Source organism: Tachyglossus aculeatus, chromosome 1 (assembly GCF_015852505.1).
Source record: "Tachyglossus aculeatus isolate mTacAcu1 chromosome 1, mTacAcu1.pri, whole genome shotgun sequence".
NCBI classification, from domain to species: Eukaryota; Metazoa; Chordata; class Mammalia; order Monotremata; family Tachyglossidae; genus Tachyglossus; species Tachyglossus aculeatus.
In genome coordinates, this window is record NC_052066.1 from 115,012,429 (window position 1) to 115,025,156 (window position 12,728).

A 12,728-nucleotide genomic window follows, 5' to 3' on the forward strand; every position below is an offset into this window, starting at 1 on the left:
TGCCTGGGAAAGTTGTTGTTTCTCACGCCGGGCCCGTTTACGACCAACATGACCGAGCCTGGTGCTTAGTCATTCATTCGTTCAGTCGTATCTATTGAGTGCTTTCTGGGTGCAGAGCACTGTACGAAGCGCTTAATGTACTGTGACCCGCAAGGTAGTTGCCTTGATGGCAGCCGTGGTCTTTGCTGCCTGTGTCATCGAGCCGTATTTTCCTCCCCTCTAGACTGTAAGCTCGTTGGGGCCGGGGATGGGTCTGATTTGTATTGTACTCTCCTGAGAGCTTAGTACAGTGCTCTGCACACAGTAAGTGCTCAATAAATACGATTGAATGAATGAATGAATTTCAGAATTCCTACTGAACCCGTCCACCACACAGACCAACTAAATGGTTTTTCAGTCACGTACCTTCACCAATGATGCTACTGTTCCAATCCTGACCTCTGGGACTAGACTCAGATCTCCTCATTCTTAAAACAGTGCTTATTCCACATAATAATAATAATAACAGTAATGACTGCATTTGTTAAGCGCTTACTATGTGCAAAGCACTGTCCTAAGCGATGGGGGGGATACAGAGTGATCAGGTTGTCCCTCGTGGGGCTCACAGTCTTAATCCCCATTTTACAGATGAGGGAACGGAGGCCCAGAGAAGTGAAGTGACTTGCCCAAAGTCACACAGCTGACAGGTGGCGGAGCCGGGATTAGAACCCACGACCTCTGGCTCCCAAGCCCGGGCTCTTTCCGCTGAGCCACGCTGCTTCAAATAGCATATAGTAATACTGCATAATTATTAATAATAATACATTTAGCTGATAATTCACGATATTGATGCCTGTCTACTTGGTATTGATGCCTGTCTACTTGTTTTGTTTTGTCGTCGGTCTCCCGCTTCTAGACTGTGAGCCCGTTGTTGGGTAGGGATTGTCTCTCTCTTTTGCCGAATTGTACTTTCCAAGCGCTTAGTACAGTGCTCTGCACACAGTAAGAGCTCAATAAATGCGATTAACTGAATAATTTAGACAGTGGGCCCTGTGTGGGATAGGGACTGTGCCCAACCTGATTATCATGTATCTATCCCAGTGCTGGGCATGTTAGCGCATAATAAATACCGTAACAAAAACTTGTCTTTCCTTATTGGCCATTTTTAAAAAAAGCCATCACGCCATTTCTGAGGCTATTTCATTGCGACCAGCTCTTCCTTACACTGTAGTGGTTGCTACTCCTGCAGCACACAGAATATGTGCTTGGCATTTTAAGTTCACTCACTTTCATGTTTTAAATGAACTGTACTGTATTATACCATGGCTAAGATTGAGGTCTTAGCTAAGGAATTTCATTTTATGAAGGTATTGGTAAATGACCTTGTGGAAGATAATTCTCAAGTTAGTGTTTTTAAATGAATGTTTGTAGCTGCTGTTTAACTTTTTCTTTTTATTATAGGTCCGTTATTATTTGTGCGAAAATATATCTGGTACAGGTAAGTTTCTGGTTCTTGGAAACAAAGACCAAATATTTCAAAATTTCGCTCTCTTCAGTTGCTCGGCGAAAAAATAATAATTTATTCTTAACCACTAGGAAAGTGAGTTTTTTAAATTACATTTAGGCTTCATGTGGCGTCTTGTAATTCATAAAAAAAACCCAGTGCTATCATCGACTGGATTTATCAGGAGAAAATGCCATCTACCCCCCTCACAGGGGAACATAAAAGTCTTGTATCGTGTCTTCAGAGTATAATTTTTTTTAACGTGCTAGAATGAACTTTGAGTGTGACTCAAGGCCAGGAAAATGCATCTTATCTTTAAGGAATGGAGACAGACGTTACCACAGTGCTGGCAGCACTGTATTCCCCGTGACTTTAGCTTTTGGTTTTCATTGCAAGAAAATCCCTAACCCTCAGTTTAAGACATTTTGCTTATCGGTTAAGTAACACGTGGGGATATTTTGTACAAAAGACATTAAGTCCACTTTTCCAGAACCTCCGGTGATTGCCCATTCCTCTCCACATTAAATACTCCTTCCAAGAGGCCTTCCCCAGTTAAACCCTCTTTTCCTCAATCCCTCGCCCGTCCGCATCACCCGTACACTCGGTCCTGTGCCCTTTGAGCACTCACCTCACCCTCATTCCCATATCCCTTTTGTCCATATTCACTATTTATTTACATTAATGTCTATCTCTACTTGCAGACTGTCAGCTCATTGTGGGCAGGAAACGTCTACGGTCTCTGTTGTACTCTCCCAAGTTCTTAGTACAGTACTGTGCACACAGTAGGTACTCAATAAATACCATTGATTGATTTGGGTCTGCATTGGACAGGATCCTGAGTTACTTTATAGGAGTTTTCCCCTCTAAATTGTAAGCTCGTTTTGGGCAGGGAACGTGTCTTCCGACTCTGTTGTACTCTCCCAAGCATTTAGTACAGTGCTCTGCACACGGTAAGCGTTCAACTAAATACCCTTGATTAATTGATTTGCCTCACGGTTTCTTTTTGCTTTGTAGAACTATTTTTGTAAAACCCTCGTATTGCTATTTGCTTACCTTTTAATCGCTGGTTTTCTATTTTAATTAAATACCCCTGCCATTTCAGCCCTGCAACATTTGTACTCCCCGATGGATTGTTTCGCTTGGTCAATAAACAGATAAACTGGCATCTTGTCGTTGCAAGGTAAGGATTTTTTTTTTTTTGGCTTTAAGCGGTATTCTTTGAATCCGTGTTTTTCCGGTATGTTGAATGGGAATATTTGTCTTTGTGGTTTACACATATGATTTGCCTAGCATTTAATTGTGGCTCATTGTGGGCAGGGAAAGCGTTTGCCAACTCTGTTGTATTGTATGTACAGTTCTCTGCAAGTAGTAAGTGCTCAACAAATACCATGGATTGACCGGTTAAAGTTACACTGATGCGTTAGATATAAAAGTCCACTCTAGCATGATTAATTATTAATAGATTTCTGCTATTCACAGGTACTTGCTTGTGATTGCTAGGAAAAAGAATAGTTAATTAAAACATATAAGTGAAGATTAATGAGGAAGACGTAACAATTTCATGACTACAAGACAAACGGCATTTTTTTTTTTTCTTTTTAAGCAATGGCAAACTTCTGGCAACTGTTCAGGATCAGTGTGTGGAGATCAGGTAATCATCAATATTGAACATTCTCCTGATGCGGTTGGAAAAAGGAAGTCTTCAGCAGATTTACCAAAAGTAAAGGGGAACGGGAAGCATGGTGGTAGATTCTCTGTTGTACACCCTAATACAGCAGAGTCGAATACTAGCTCACACAGTAGAGTTTGAAAAGTCCTTTAATCAGTGGAGTGTATTAATAGTGCTGCCGTAGTAAAAGAAGAATAATACACTATGTGTATGTCACTGCTGCATACCTGCCTAGAGAGAAATGTAGAGTGCATCAAGACTATAATACTTTCATCAACCTTTTGGAAAAGTTTGGCACCATTAGCAACTCCTGCAACTATTAGACAAGTATGTTGGTCCTTAAAAGTTCGCTAGGATCCAAAGCCCACTCCATGTTGTTACGACTGGAATACATACGGAACAACATAGTATCAACCATGTTCTGAAATAAAAAATAAAAAAATGGTCCCTGCCCTCGAAGAGCTTAAATGTTCAGTTGAAAGTTCCCGACAGGACACCTCAGCCAGTCTCGATCTGAAGTGGAGTTAGCAAAATCAGACTTTTAGGAACTCTTCATAGTACTCTGTACTACTAAGGAGAAGTAACGCCTTTCAGGCCACCCTTACACAGCACAACGAGAAGGAGGTTGTTTAATTTATGATCAGAGGTGACTGCCTTCAAAGTGAAACTGAATTTATTACTCCTCCCACAAATTGAAAGGCTAGTTTAAAATCCTCCGCATTATGGAAAGGACTGTCGGTCCCACATAACACTTTCTAGGCCGTGTTGTAATGCCAACAGTGGAGTTCTTTGCAGCACATGAGGGTCTTGTGTTAATTTAACCTCTGCGTGAAATTAGGAAATTATTAGTTAGTGGCTTTAACTGGCCTCTCTGATGTTTATCCGTGTTTGGTATTAGTTATATATAGTGGTGTCAAGTGGATGTGTAGTGGTGAGATTCAATTTATCAATGTGGGACTGACTCAGAAAATTAAATCAGTCAAATAGAGAGCCCCAAAGTAGAGTACACAAGTTTAAAGTAAGACATTTTTATTTTAAAACGTCAGGTTTCAAAAGAGAATGTTAATCACTCTAAAAGAAGAAGGCCAAAAGAATCAGAGTGTGTTCAGATTTTTCCCCTAAGGAAATCATCAGTTAGCACACACAAAGAATACTGGAGATTTAACAGAAACACTACTTGAGCGTCTTTGGTTTTCTGAGAGAAAGTGCATCTTTGGGTGTCTGGGCTACAGTGCGCGTATCCGGGTTGCTTGGATACTTATCGTAAGGTTGCTCCTCGAATGCAGTATGATATGATTTTCAAATTGGTTGGCCGGTATAAATAATGCCTTCACTAAGGTTAATGATCTATTAAAATAGAGACAACTATAGCAGTTTCTCATATTTTGAGGAGACTTTGAAGCAGCTCGAATAGATCCACTGAAATTACCAAGATAGACCAGAAAGATTAGAACTGGCAGCCCCAAATCGTTTTTCGCCAAATCCTAAATCAAGAAGAAGAGGGAGACAGGCCGAAGCTGGACGTCGGAAGGGTCTAAACCAAGGTGACAGTGATCAGCATATGCTGCCGTTTTGTTACCTCGAGGAGTTAGGAAGGCCAAACTAGCAGCAGATTTGAGAAGGAAGAAATTCTTGGAAGAATGAACATAGTGAGTTACTGGAATTATATCACAGAGTTCTATTCATTCATTCAACTGTATTTATTGAACGCTTACTGTGTGCAGAGCACTGTACTAAGAGCTTGGGAAGTACAAGATGGCAACATATAGAGACGGTCCCTACCCAACAACGGGCTCACAGTCTAGAAGGGGGAGACAGACAACAAAACACAACATGTGGACAGGTGTCAATTCATCAGAATAAATAGAAATAAAGCTAGATGCACAGCATTAACAAGAAAAATAGAATAGTAAATATGTACAAGTAAAATAATAGAGTAGTAAATCTGTACAAACATATATACAAGTGCTGTGGGGAGGGGAAGGAGGTAGGGCGGGGGGGGTGGGGAGGAGGAGAGGAAAAAGGGGGCTCAGTCTGGGAAGGCCTCCTGGAGGAGGTGAGCTCTCAGTAGGGCTTTCCATCCTGTTGCCACTGCTGGAGAGAGTCTTGGGCCTGTTGGGCTATGGGTTAGATGCAGTATTTCTTAATGTTATGCTCTTAACCCTTCGGGAAAGATGAAGGTATGCGAAATGATACGATGGCAGTGTACAAAATCGTGAAGACTGTGAGCCTTGGTGAGCGCAATGCAGAATTGTTCCCCCGGTCTCATACCACCAAGACCAAGGGATAAACCCAGAAGCGGGAAGTGGTAGGCTCAAAACAAACAAACCTTATGTTACCTCTGGAAGTTTTCACAGGCCAAAAAAAAAATCTGGGTTCAAAAAGGGATAAGATAAATTAATGGAGGGTAGGCTCCTCTAGACTTTAAGTTCCCTCTGGGCAGGGAATATACCTACCAACTCTTTTGTATTGTGTGCTCTTGTACTCTTTCAAGCACTTAATACAGTGCTCCGCATACAGGAAGCACTCAAATATAATTTACTGCTAATGACCTATTAAGGGAAGAATTAACAGGTTTAAAAATAGTTGATGGGTTTGGGGTAGATTAAAAGTTGTGGATATAAGAAGAGACGATTCTGGCAGTGAGGGCAATTTCAAGAATCAGCCATCGTATTGTTTCTGTAAGGCTGCTCTGGTGGTACTGTCAGAGACAGGCTAGAGGGATGGACTGGCCATTGGGGAGATCTGATACGTTCATATCTGTGTCTTCGTTTATCTGGGCAGTGAGAAAATTGGAGGAAATAGTAGCTTTTCAGTAGGTCATTTTCGGGAAACCCTTCGTGGAGAACCAAACAGTCTTCTTGTAGGAAAGAAAATAAGTCACATGCGGTCTTTTTGATATGCACGTCATTGTCTTCGTTTTGTTTACGAATTGCAGGTCTGCAAAAGACGATTTTACGTCTATCATTGGAAAATGCCAAGGTATGAGTCTGACGCACTTTTTATCATTGCAACATTAAGCTGGGTTTAATAATGTGTCTAAAGTTGCAGCCCCTCTTTGATATTTTGTGGAATTTGTAGAGTCAGGTAGTGTGATCTAAACAGTAAATATTAGAGTGTCTACTGTGTGCGGAGCAGCATGCTAGGTGCTTGGGAGAGTATAAGAGAATGAGTAAATATGACCCCTTCTCTCAAGGAGCTCACAGTCGGGCTGAGGAGACAGGGGAAGTTTATATGAGAAGCAGCGTGACTCAGTGAAAAGAGCCCGGGCTTTGGAGTCAGAAGTCATGGATTCAAATCCCGGCTCTGCTGCTTGTCAGCTGTGTGACTTTGGGTAAGTCACTTCACTTCTCTAGGCCTCAGTTCCCTCATCTGTTAAATGGGGATTAATACTGTGAGCCCCATGCGGGACAACCTGATCACCTTGTAACCTCCCCAGCGCTTAGAACAGTGCTTTGCACATAGTAAGTGCATAATAAATGCCATCATCATTATTTTTATTATCATTATAATATTGTAACAAGATAAAAGACTGAAATAATAGACTATGAAGAGATGTACAGATGTACATATCTATTCTATTTATTTTATTTTGTTAATATGTTTGGTTTTGTTCTCTGTCTCCCCCTTCTAGACTGTGAGCCCACTGTTTGGTAGGGACTGTCTCTGTGTGTTGCCAACTTGTACTTCCCAAGTGCTTAGTACAGTGCTCTGCATGCAGTAAGCGCTCGAGTTGTCTACACGCGCTGCCTAGAATTCCTCAACAACAACTCTCTCCTCGACCCCCTCCAGTCTGGCTTCCGTCCCCTTCATTCCACGGAAACTGCGCTCTCAAAGGTCACCAATGACCTCCTGCTTGCCAAATCCAACGGCTCATACTCTGTCCTAATCCTCCTCGACCTCTCAGCTGCCTTTGACACTGTGGACCACCCCCTTCTCCTCCACACGTTATCTGACCTTGGCTTCACAGACTCCGTCCTCTCCTGGTTCTCCTCTTATCTCTCCGGTCGTTCTTTCTCAGTCTCTTTTGCAGGCTCCTCCTCCCCCTCCCATCCTCTTACTGTGGGAGTTCCCCAAGGTTCAGTGCTTGGTCCCCTTCTGTTCTCAATCTACACTCACTCCCTTGGTGACCTCATTCGCTCCCACGGCTTCAACTATCACCTCTACGCTGATGACACCCAGATCTACATCTCTGCCCCTGCTCTCTCCCCCTCCCTCCAGGCTCGCATCTCCTCCTGCCTTCAGGACATCTCCATCTGGATGTCCGCCCGCCACCTAAAGCTCAACATGTCGAAGACTGAGCTCCTTGTCTTCCCTCCCAAACCTTGTCCTCTCCCTGACTTTCCCATCTCTGTTGACGGCACTACCATCCTTCCCGTCTCACAAGCCCGCAACCTTGGTGTCATCCTCGACTCCGCTCTCTCATTCACCCCTCACATCCAAGCCGTCACCAAAACCTGCCGGTCTCAGCTCCGCAACATTGCCAAGATCCGCCCTTTCCTCTCCATCCAAACCGCTACCCTGCTCATTCAAGCTCTCATCCTATCCCGTCTGGACTACTGCACTAGCCTTCTCTCTGATCTCCCATCCTCGTGTCTCTCTCCACTTCAATCCATACTTCATGCTGCTGCCCGGATTATCTTTGTCCAGAAACGCTCTGGACATATCACTCGATGATTTTGATGATGTACAGTAGGGTTGTGAGTACTTAAGTGCTTTGGTGGCACTAAAGGGGTGAAATTGTAGTTGGGGGGTTATCAATTAGGAGGTGAGATATCAGTCAGGAGGAGATGTGATTTCAGAAGGGCTCCGAAAATGGGGTGAGTAGCGGTCGGTCCGATAGGAAGGGAGCGGGAGTTGTGGGAAGGCTGGAGGCGTGATGAAGTGGTTGGTGGTGGGACGGATGGGGCACACTGAGTGGGTGGACTTGGGAAGGCTGGCATCAAATGGAGAAGAGAGTGGATAAGTAGCAGGACAAGAGCCGATTAAGGGCCTTAAAGTCAACGGATCAGGCTTTCCGCTTAAAGCAGAGAGGCTCTTATAGTTCCATTCTGAAATATGTGGCTTTTAACACGGAGGATTATTGGTCTGTCACATAGGAAGTGGGAGGGAGTTCCAGGCAAGAGGAAGCGTGTGGGCAAGAGATTGGAGGCTATTATAATTTTCAGTTTCCATTCTTCACATTTTATGTGTCATTTAGGTTGAAACACCTCTTTCAATGCTGTTTTTTTTTCCTTTGTGTTAATTTTGGGAACAACAGGGCTTATCTTTCTAATCCTGACCATCAAGTAGGAGTTATTAAATGCCTTTATGGGCATGGAGCACAGTTGGGCAAAACACACAAACTAAGTTGAGACCTTTAATAACAAGGAGAATATTCATGTTGATGGAAAACAGAGCAGCACACTTCAGTGAATACTACGTGTGTGTTCATCTCAAAAAGCTTCCATTCCATAGGGGGATTAAAGAGATTGAAACTACAGGGGAAGAGATGTCATCATCATCATCAATCGTATTTATTGAGCACTTACTGTGTGCAGAGCACTGTACTAAGCACTTGGGAAAGAGATATGGGTGGGAAGCACAACCCTTTCCTGGAAGCATTCATTCTTGTTAATGCCCGGTGGAAGATCTTACTGGAAAATGGGATGGAATTGCTAGAGTGGGAATTTGTAGGTACAGTTTTTGAAAATGATAATTGTGGTATTTGTGAAGCACTTCCTCTATACCAGGCATGTAGTACTGATCGCTGGGGTAGGTGCAAAATAATCAGGTCAGGCACAAGTCCACATAGGGCTCAGTCTAGGCCGTCCCAAGCTGTGGAACCCATGAGCTGTCTTTAGACCATAGGTATTTATTTAATAATAATAATAATAATAATGGCATTTATTAAGCGCTTACTATGCGCAAAGCACCATTCTAAGCACAGGGGAGGTTGCAAGGTGATGAGGTTGTCCCACGGGGGGCTCACACTCTTCATCCCCATTTTTGCAGATGAGGGAACTGAGGCCCAGAGAAGTGAAGTGACTTGCCCAAAGTCACCCAGCTGACAAGTGGCGGAGCCGGGATTTGAACTCATGATCTCTGACTCCAAAGCCCGGGCTCTTTCCACTGAGCCACGCTGCTTATTCATCCTCCGCTGTTAGATACGTACGTCTATTCAGTTGATTGCCACTAGTTTCTGAGTGCTTACTGTGTACAGAGCACAGCCCAGAGCACCTAAGAGAATGCAAAAGATTGACTATTCATCGACCTCTGCCCTCAGGAAGCTTACCATCTAGTGGACTGTTCATTCTGTCTCTCCCGTCCGAATGCAAACTCCGTGTATTTAAGGAATAAGGCGATTCTCCATTTTATTCTTTCGAAGCACGCAGTTCAGTACATTATACCCAATTGTTGCTCAGTAAATGCTGTTACTACCACTATTACCATCTATTAGACTGTTCATTCTGTCTCTCCCGTCCGAATGCAAACTCCTTGTATTCAAGGAATAAGGCGATTTTCCATTTTATTCTTTCGAAGCACGCAGTTCAGTACATCACACCCAATTGTTGCTCAGTAAATGCTGTTACTACCGCTATTACCACCACCAAAGCACTGGTGAGATCGGATTTGTAGGCTCGTTGTGGACAGGGAACATGTTTGCTAATTCTCTCATACTCTCCCCAAGTGCTTAGTAAAGTTCTCTGCCTGTAGTGAGAACTCAATAAATACCACTGGTGGATTTGAAATGCGAAAAGATCCAAAAGACAGTTTTGGAGCAGCAGGCAATTCAGGGTGACTTTTCAGGAGATTTGGGGAAGCTAAGTCATATCAATCAGTCAGTGGTATTTAATGAACTTCTCTTACTGTGTGCAGAGCACTGTACTAAGCGCTTGGGAGAGTATAATGCAGCAGATTTAGCACATTCCCCGCCCATTAGGAGCTTGCAGTCTAAAGGGAGAGACAGACAATAAAGTGAAGGTTGTGGGTTTTAATCCCGGCTCTCTGCACTTGCCTGCCGTGTGACTTTGGGCAAGGCACTTCACTTCTCTGTGCCTCAGTTCCCTCATCTGCAAAATGGGGATTAAGATTGTGAGCCCCATGCGGGTACTGGGACTCCGTCCAACCTGATTTGCTTGTATCCACCCCAGCACTTAGTACGGTCCCTGGCACATAGTAATCACCCAATAAATACCACAATTATTATTATTATCATTGTTAATAATGATTATGGATATGCAATAAATCCAAGTGCAAGGTTGATATAGAACCATAGGCTTAATATTTTCATCTATATCAGCCATGCTCTTCTTAAATCTTGTCAAATTCAAACACGATAGGCTTCATTTATGATCAGCTAAGCCTGGAAAGTTTCTAAAGTATGTTGCATCTTCTCACAAATGCTAATGCGTGATATTCTTATGCCAATATTTGTCATGCGCATACTGTTGTTTTTCAGATATGCATTACTCAACACATGGAACCTTTCGTCTTCTGTTTGAATTTATAACCTTAATGTTGCATTACTTTCTTTGCCTTTAATAGTCTGTGAAATGATATTTATCTATGCAGCATGTCACCATTATAAGAGTAAGCTAAATAGCCTACATATGTTTCATGTATGCCTAAAGAGAGGGACAGAGCATTGCTAATATATTCTTGGAGATGTGCATCTTTCCAACTGCAACTGGCTACTTGAAAAATTCCCGGTTCTTGTTTTGCAACAGATTTACTGTCTCAAAGTGTTACAGTTGTAGATTCCTCTTGTTTTGGCTCCCATTCTGTTTATAAGGTTTGTGTTCGCCAAGCTATACGCTCTGTTCAACCATTTATCATCTTTCTAGTAAAATGATGTAAAGATAACATGTAAAAGTGTATTTTATCTTTGCACAGTTAGGAAAGAGCATAAGCTTCTTCTCAGGAGGGATAAATGGCACTTGGAAGGGTTCCTCTCCATTGTTCTGTCATCTGAATCGTTGGGTGCCAGTGATCAATCGTATTTATTGAGCGCTTGCTGTGTGCAGAGCACTGTACTAAGCGCTGTGACAGAGGAAGAAAGTGGGAGGGTGGGTGTTGGCGGGTGTTTTCTTTTTCACCGTCCCTACCACCCAGACAGTGACCACCCTTAGAGACATGCCTCTTCTCCTACTGCCTTCTATTTCTTTCTCCGTCTTCCCCCTTTTAGACTGTGAGCCCACTGTTGGGTAGGGACCGTCTCTATATGTTGCCAACTTGTACTTCCCAAGCGCTTACTACAGTGCTCTGCACACAGTAAGCGCTCAATAAATACAATTGATTGATTGATTGATTGTTTGAACTACTGACACTGATACTCTCCCAACCCCAATTTTAGCTTGTCCAGATGAGGGGCAGCCAGGTGTCAAGTCATTCTCATTTATTCCTATAAATGCCAAGTCCTGACTGGAATTAAACATATATTCATTCATTCATGAGCGCTTACTGTGTGCAGAGCACTGTACTAAGCGCTTGGGAAGTACAAGTTGGCAACGTATAGAGACAGTCCCTACCCAACAACGGAACATGCAAGACCGCCTCAGCCTACTGGCTCGTCCAGACCATTCTTTAATGGCGTGACAGTCCCAGGGATTCCCAACCCAAAATCCTGGCCGGAAGAGCCCCCAGAGTCTCTTTAGGAATTCCCAGACCGTGCTCGGCCTCTGCTGCATCCTGAAGCCGTCCATTTCTCCCGTTCTTTTAATGCAGGGCCCTGATGAAGTCTCCTCAGTAGCCTGCACCCCTATTGTTACCACCGGCTTGGGGTCTCCCTGAAGGCGTAGAGGTCATCGGGGGCTGACCTACCGCCTCCTCCATCCCCCACCCTGAGGCCGGCCATCTGGAGCTTCTCCTCTGGCTCCTACCGTAGGCAGACGCCAAGACCTGTAATCTTGAGAATATCGAATAGTTTCTTCACATAATAATAATAATGATGGTATTTGTTAAGTGCTTATTCTGTGTCAAGCCCTGTTCTAAGCGCTGGGGGGGATACAGGGTAATTGGGTTGTTCCATGTGGGGCTCACAGACTTAATCCCCATTTTCCAGCCGAGGGAACTGAGGCCCAGAGAAGTGAAGTGACTTGCCCAAAGTCACCCAGCTGACAAGTGGCGGAGCCGGGATTAGAACCCGTGACCTCTGACTCCCAAGCCTGTGCTCTTTCCAATGAGCCTCGCCGCTTTGGCAATAGTGTAAACAAATCTGGTTCGGATCACCTTTCCCTGGATCTGATACTTCCCCTACAGGATCCTCTGTACTTCTCCATAGGTGTTTATGGACTCACGTTCTTCTCGGCCTTCCCCTCTTTTCCAGGGTTGTTCCAAATTCCAATTTTGTCCCTTCATCAATCGTATTTATTGAGCGCTTACTGTGTGCAGAGCACTGAGCCTCTGAGTCCTTTGGCAGCTGGGCCTTGCGGTGACCTTCCTGCTCCACAGTGGCCCTAGCTGCCGGTCCCCAAACCTCCAGGATATCCAAACCCTAATCGAGGATCGTCTCCTCACCCTCCTGTGTCCCTTCTCACCTCATCAAAGCAATTGCTCCCTCCCTTCCCCTCATCTTCAACAACCCACTTTCCAATG

At 43.9% G+C, this 12,728-nt stretch overlaps 1 protein-coding gene across 2 annotated transcripts in view; it reads left to right on the top strand.

Annotated features, from left to right (window-relative positions):
• NBAS (NBAS subunit of NRZ tethering complex) overlaps positions 1–12,728 on the top strand; it is a 352,219-nt gene that overhangs the window by 23,639 nt on the left and 315,852 nt on the right. For both annotated transcript variants that reach the window (XM_038758591.1, XM_038758650.1), the window contains exons 3-6: positions 1,441–1,477; positions 2,586–2,663; positions 3,087–3,134; positions 6,091–6,134. In XM_038758591.1, coding sequence (XP_038614519.1) covers positions 1,441–1,477; positions 2,586–2,663; positions 3,087–3,134; positions 6,091–6,134 — 207 coding nt within the window. The remainder of the gene's footprint in view (positions 1–1,440; positions 1,478–2,585; positions 2,664–3,086; positions 3,135–6,090; positions 6,135–12,728) is intronic.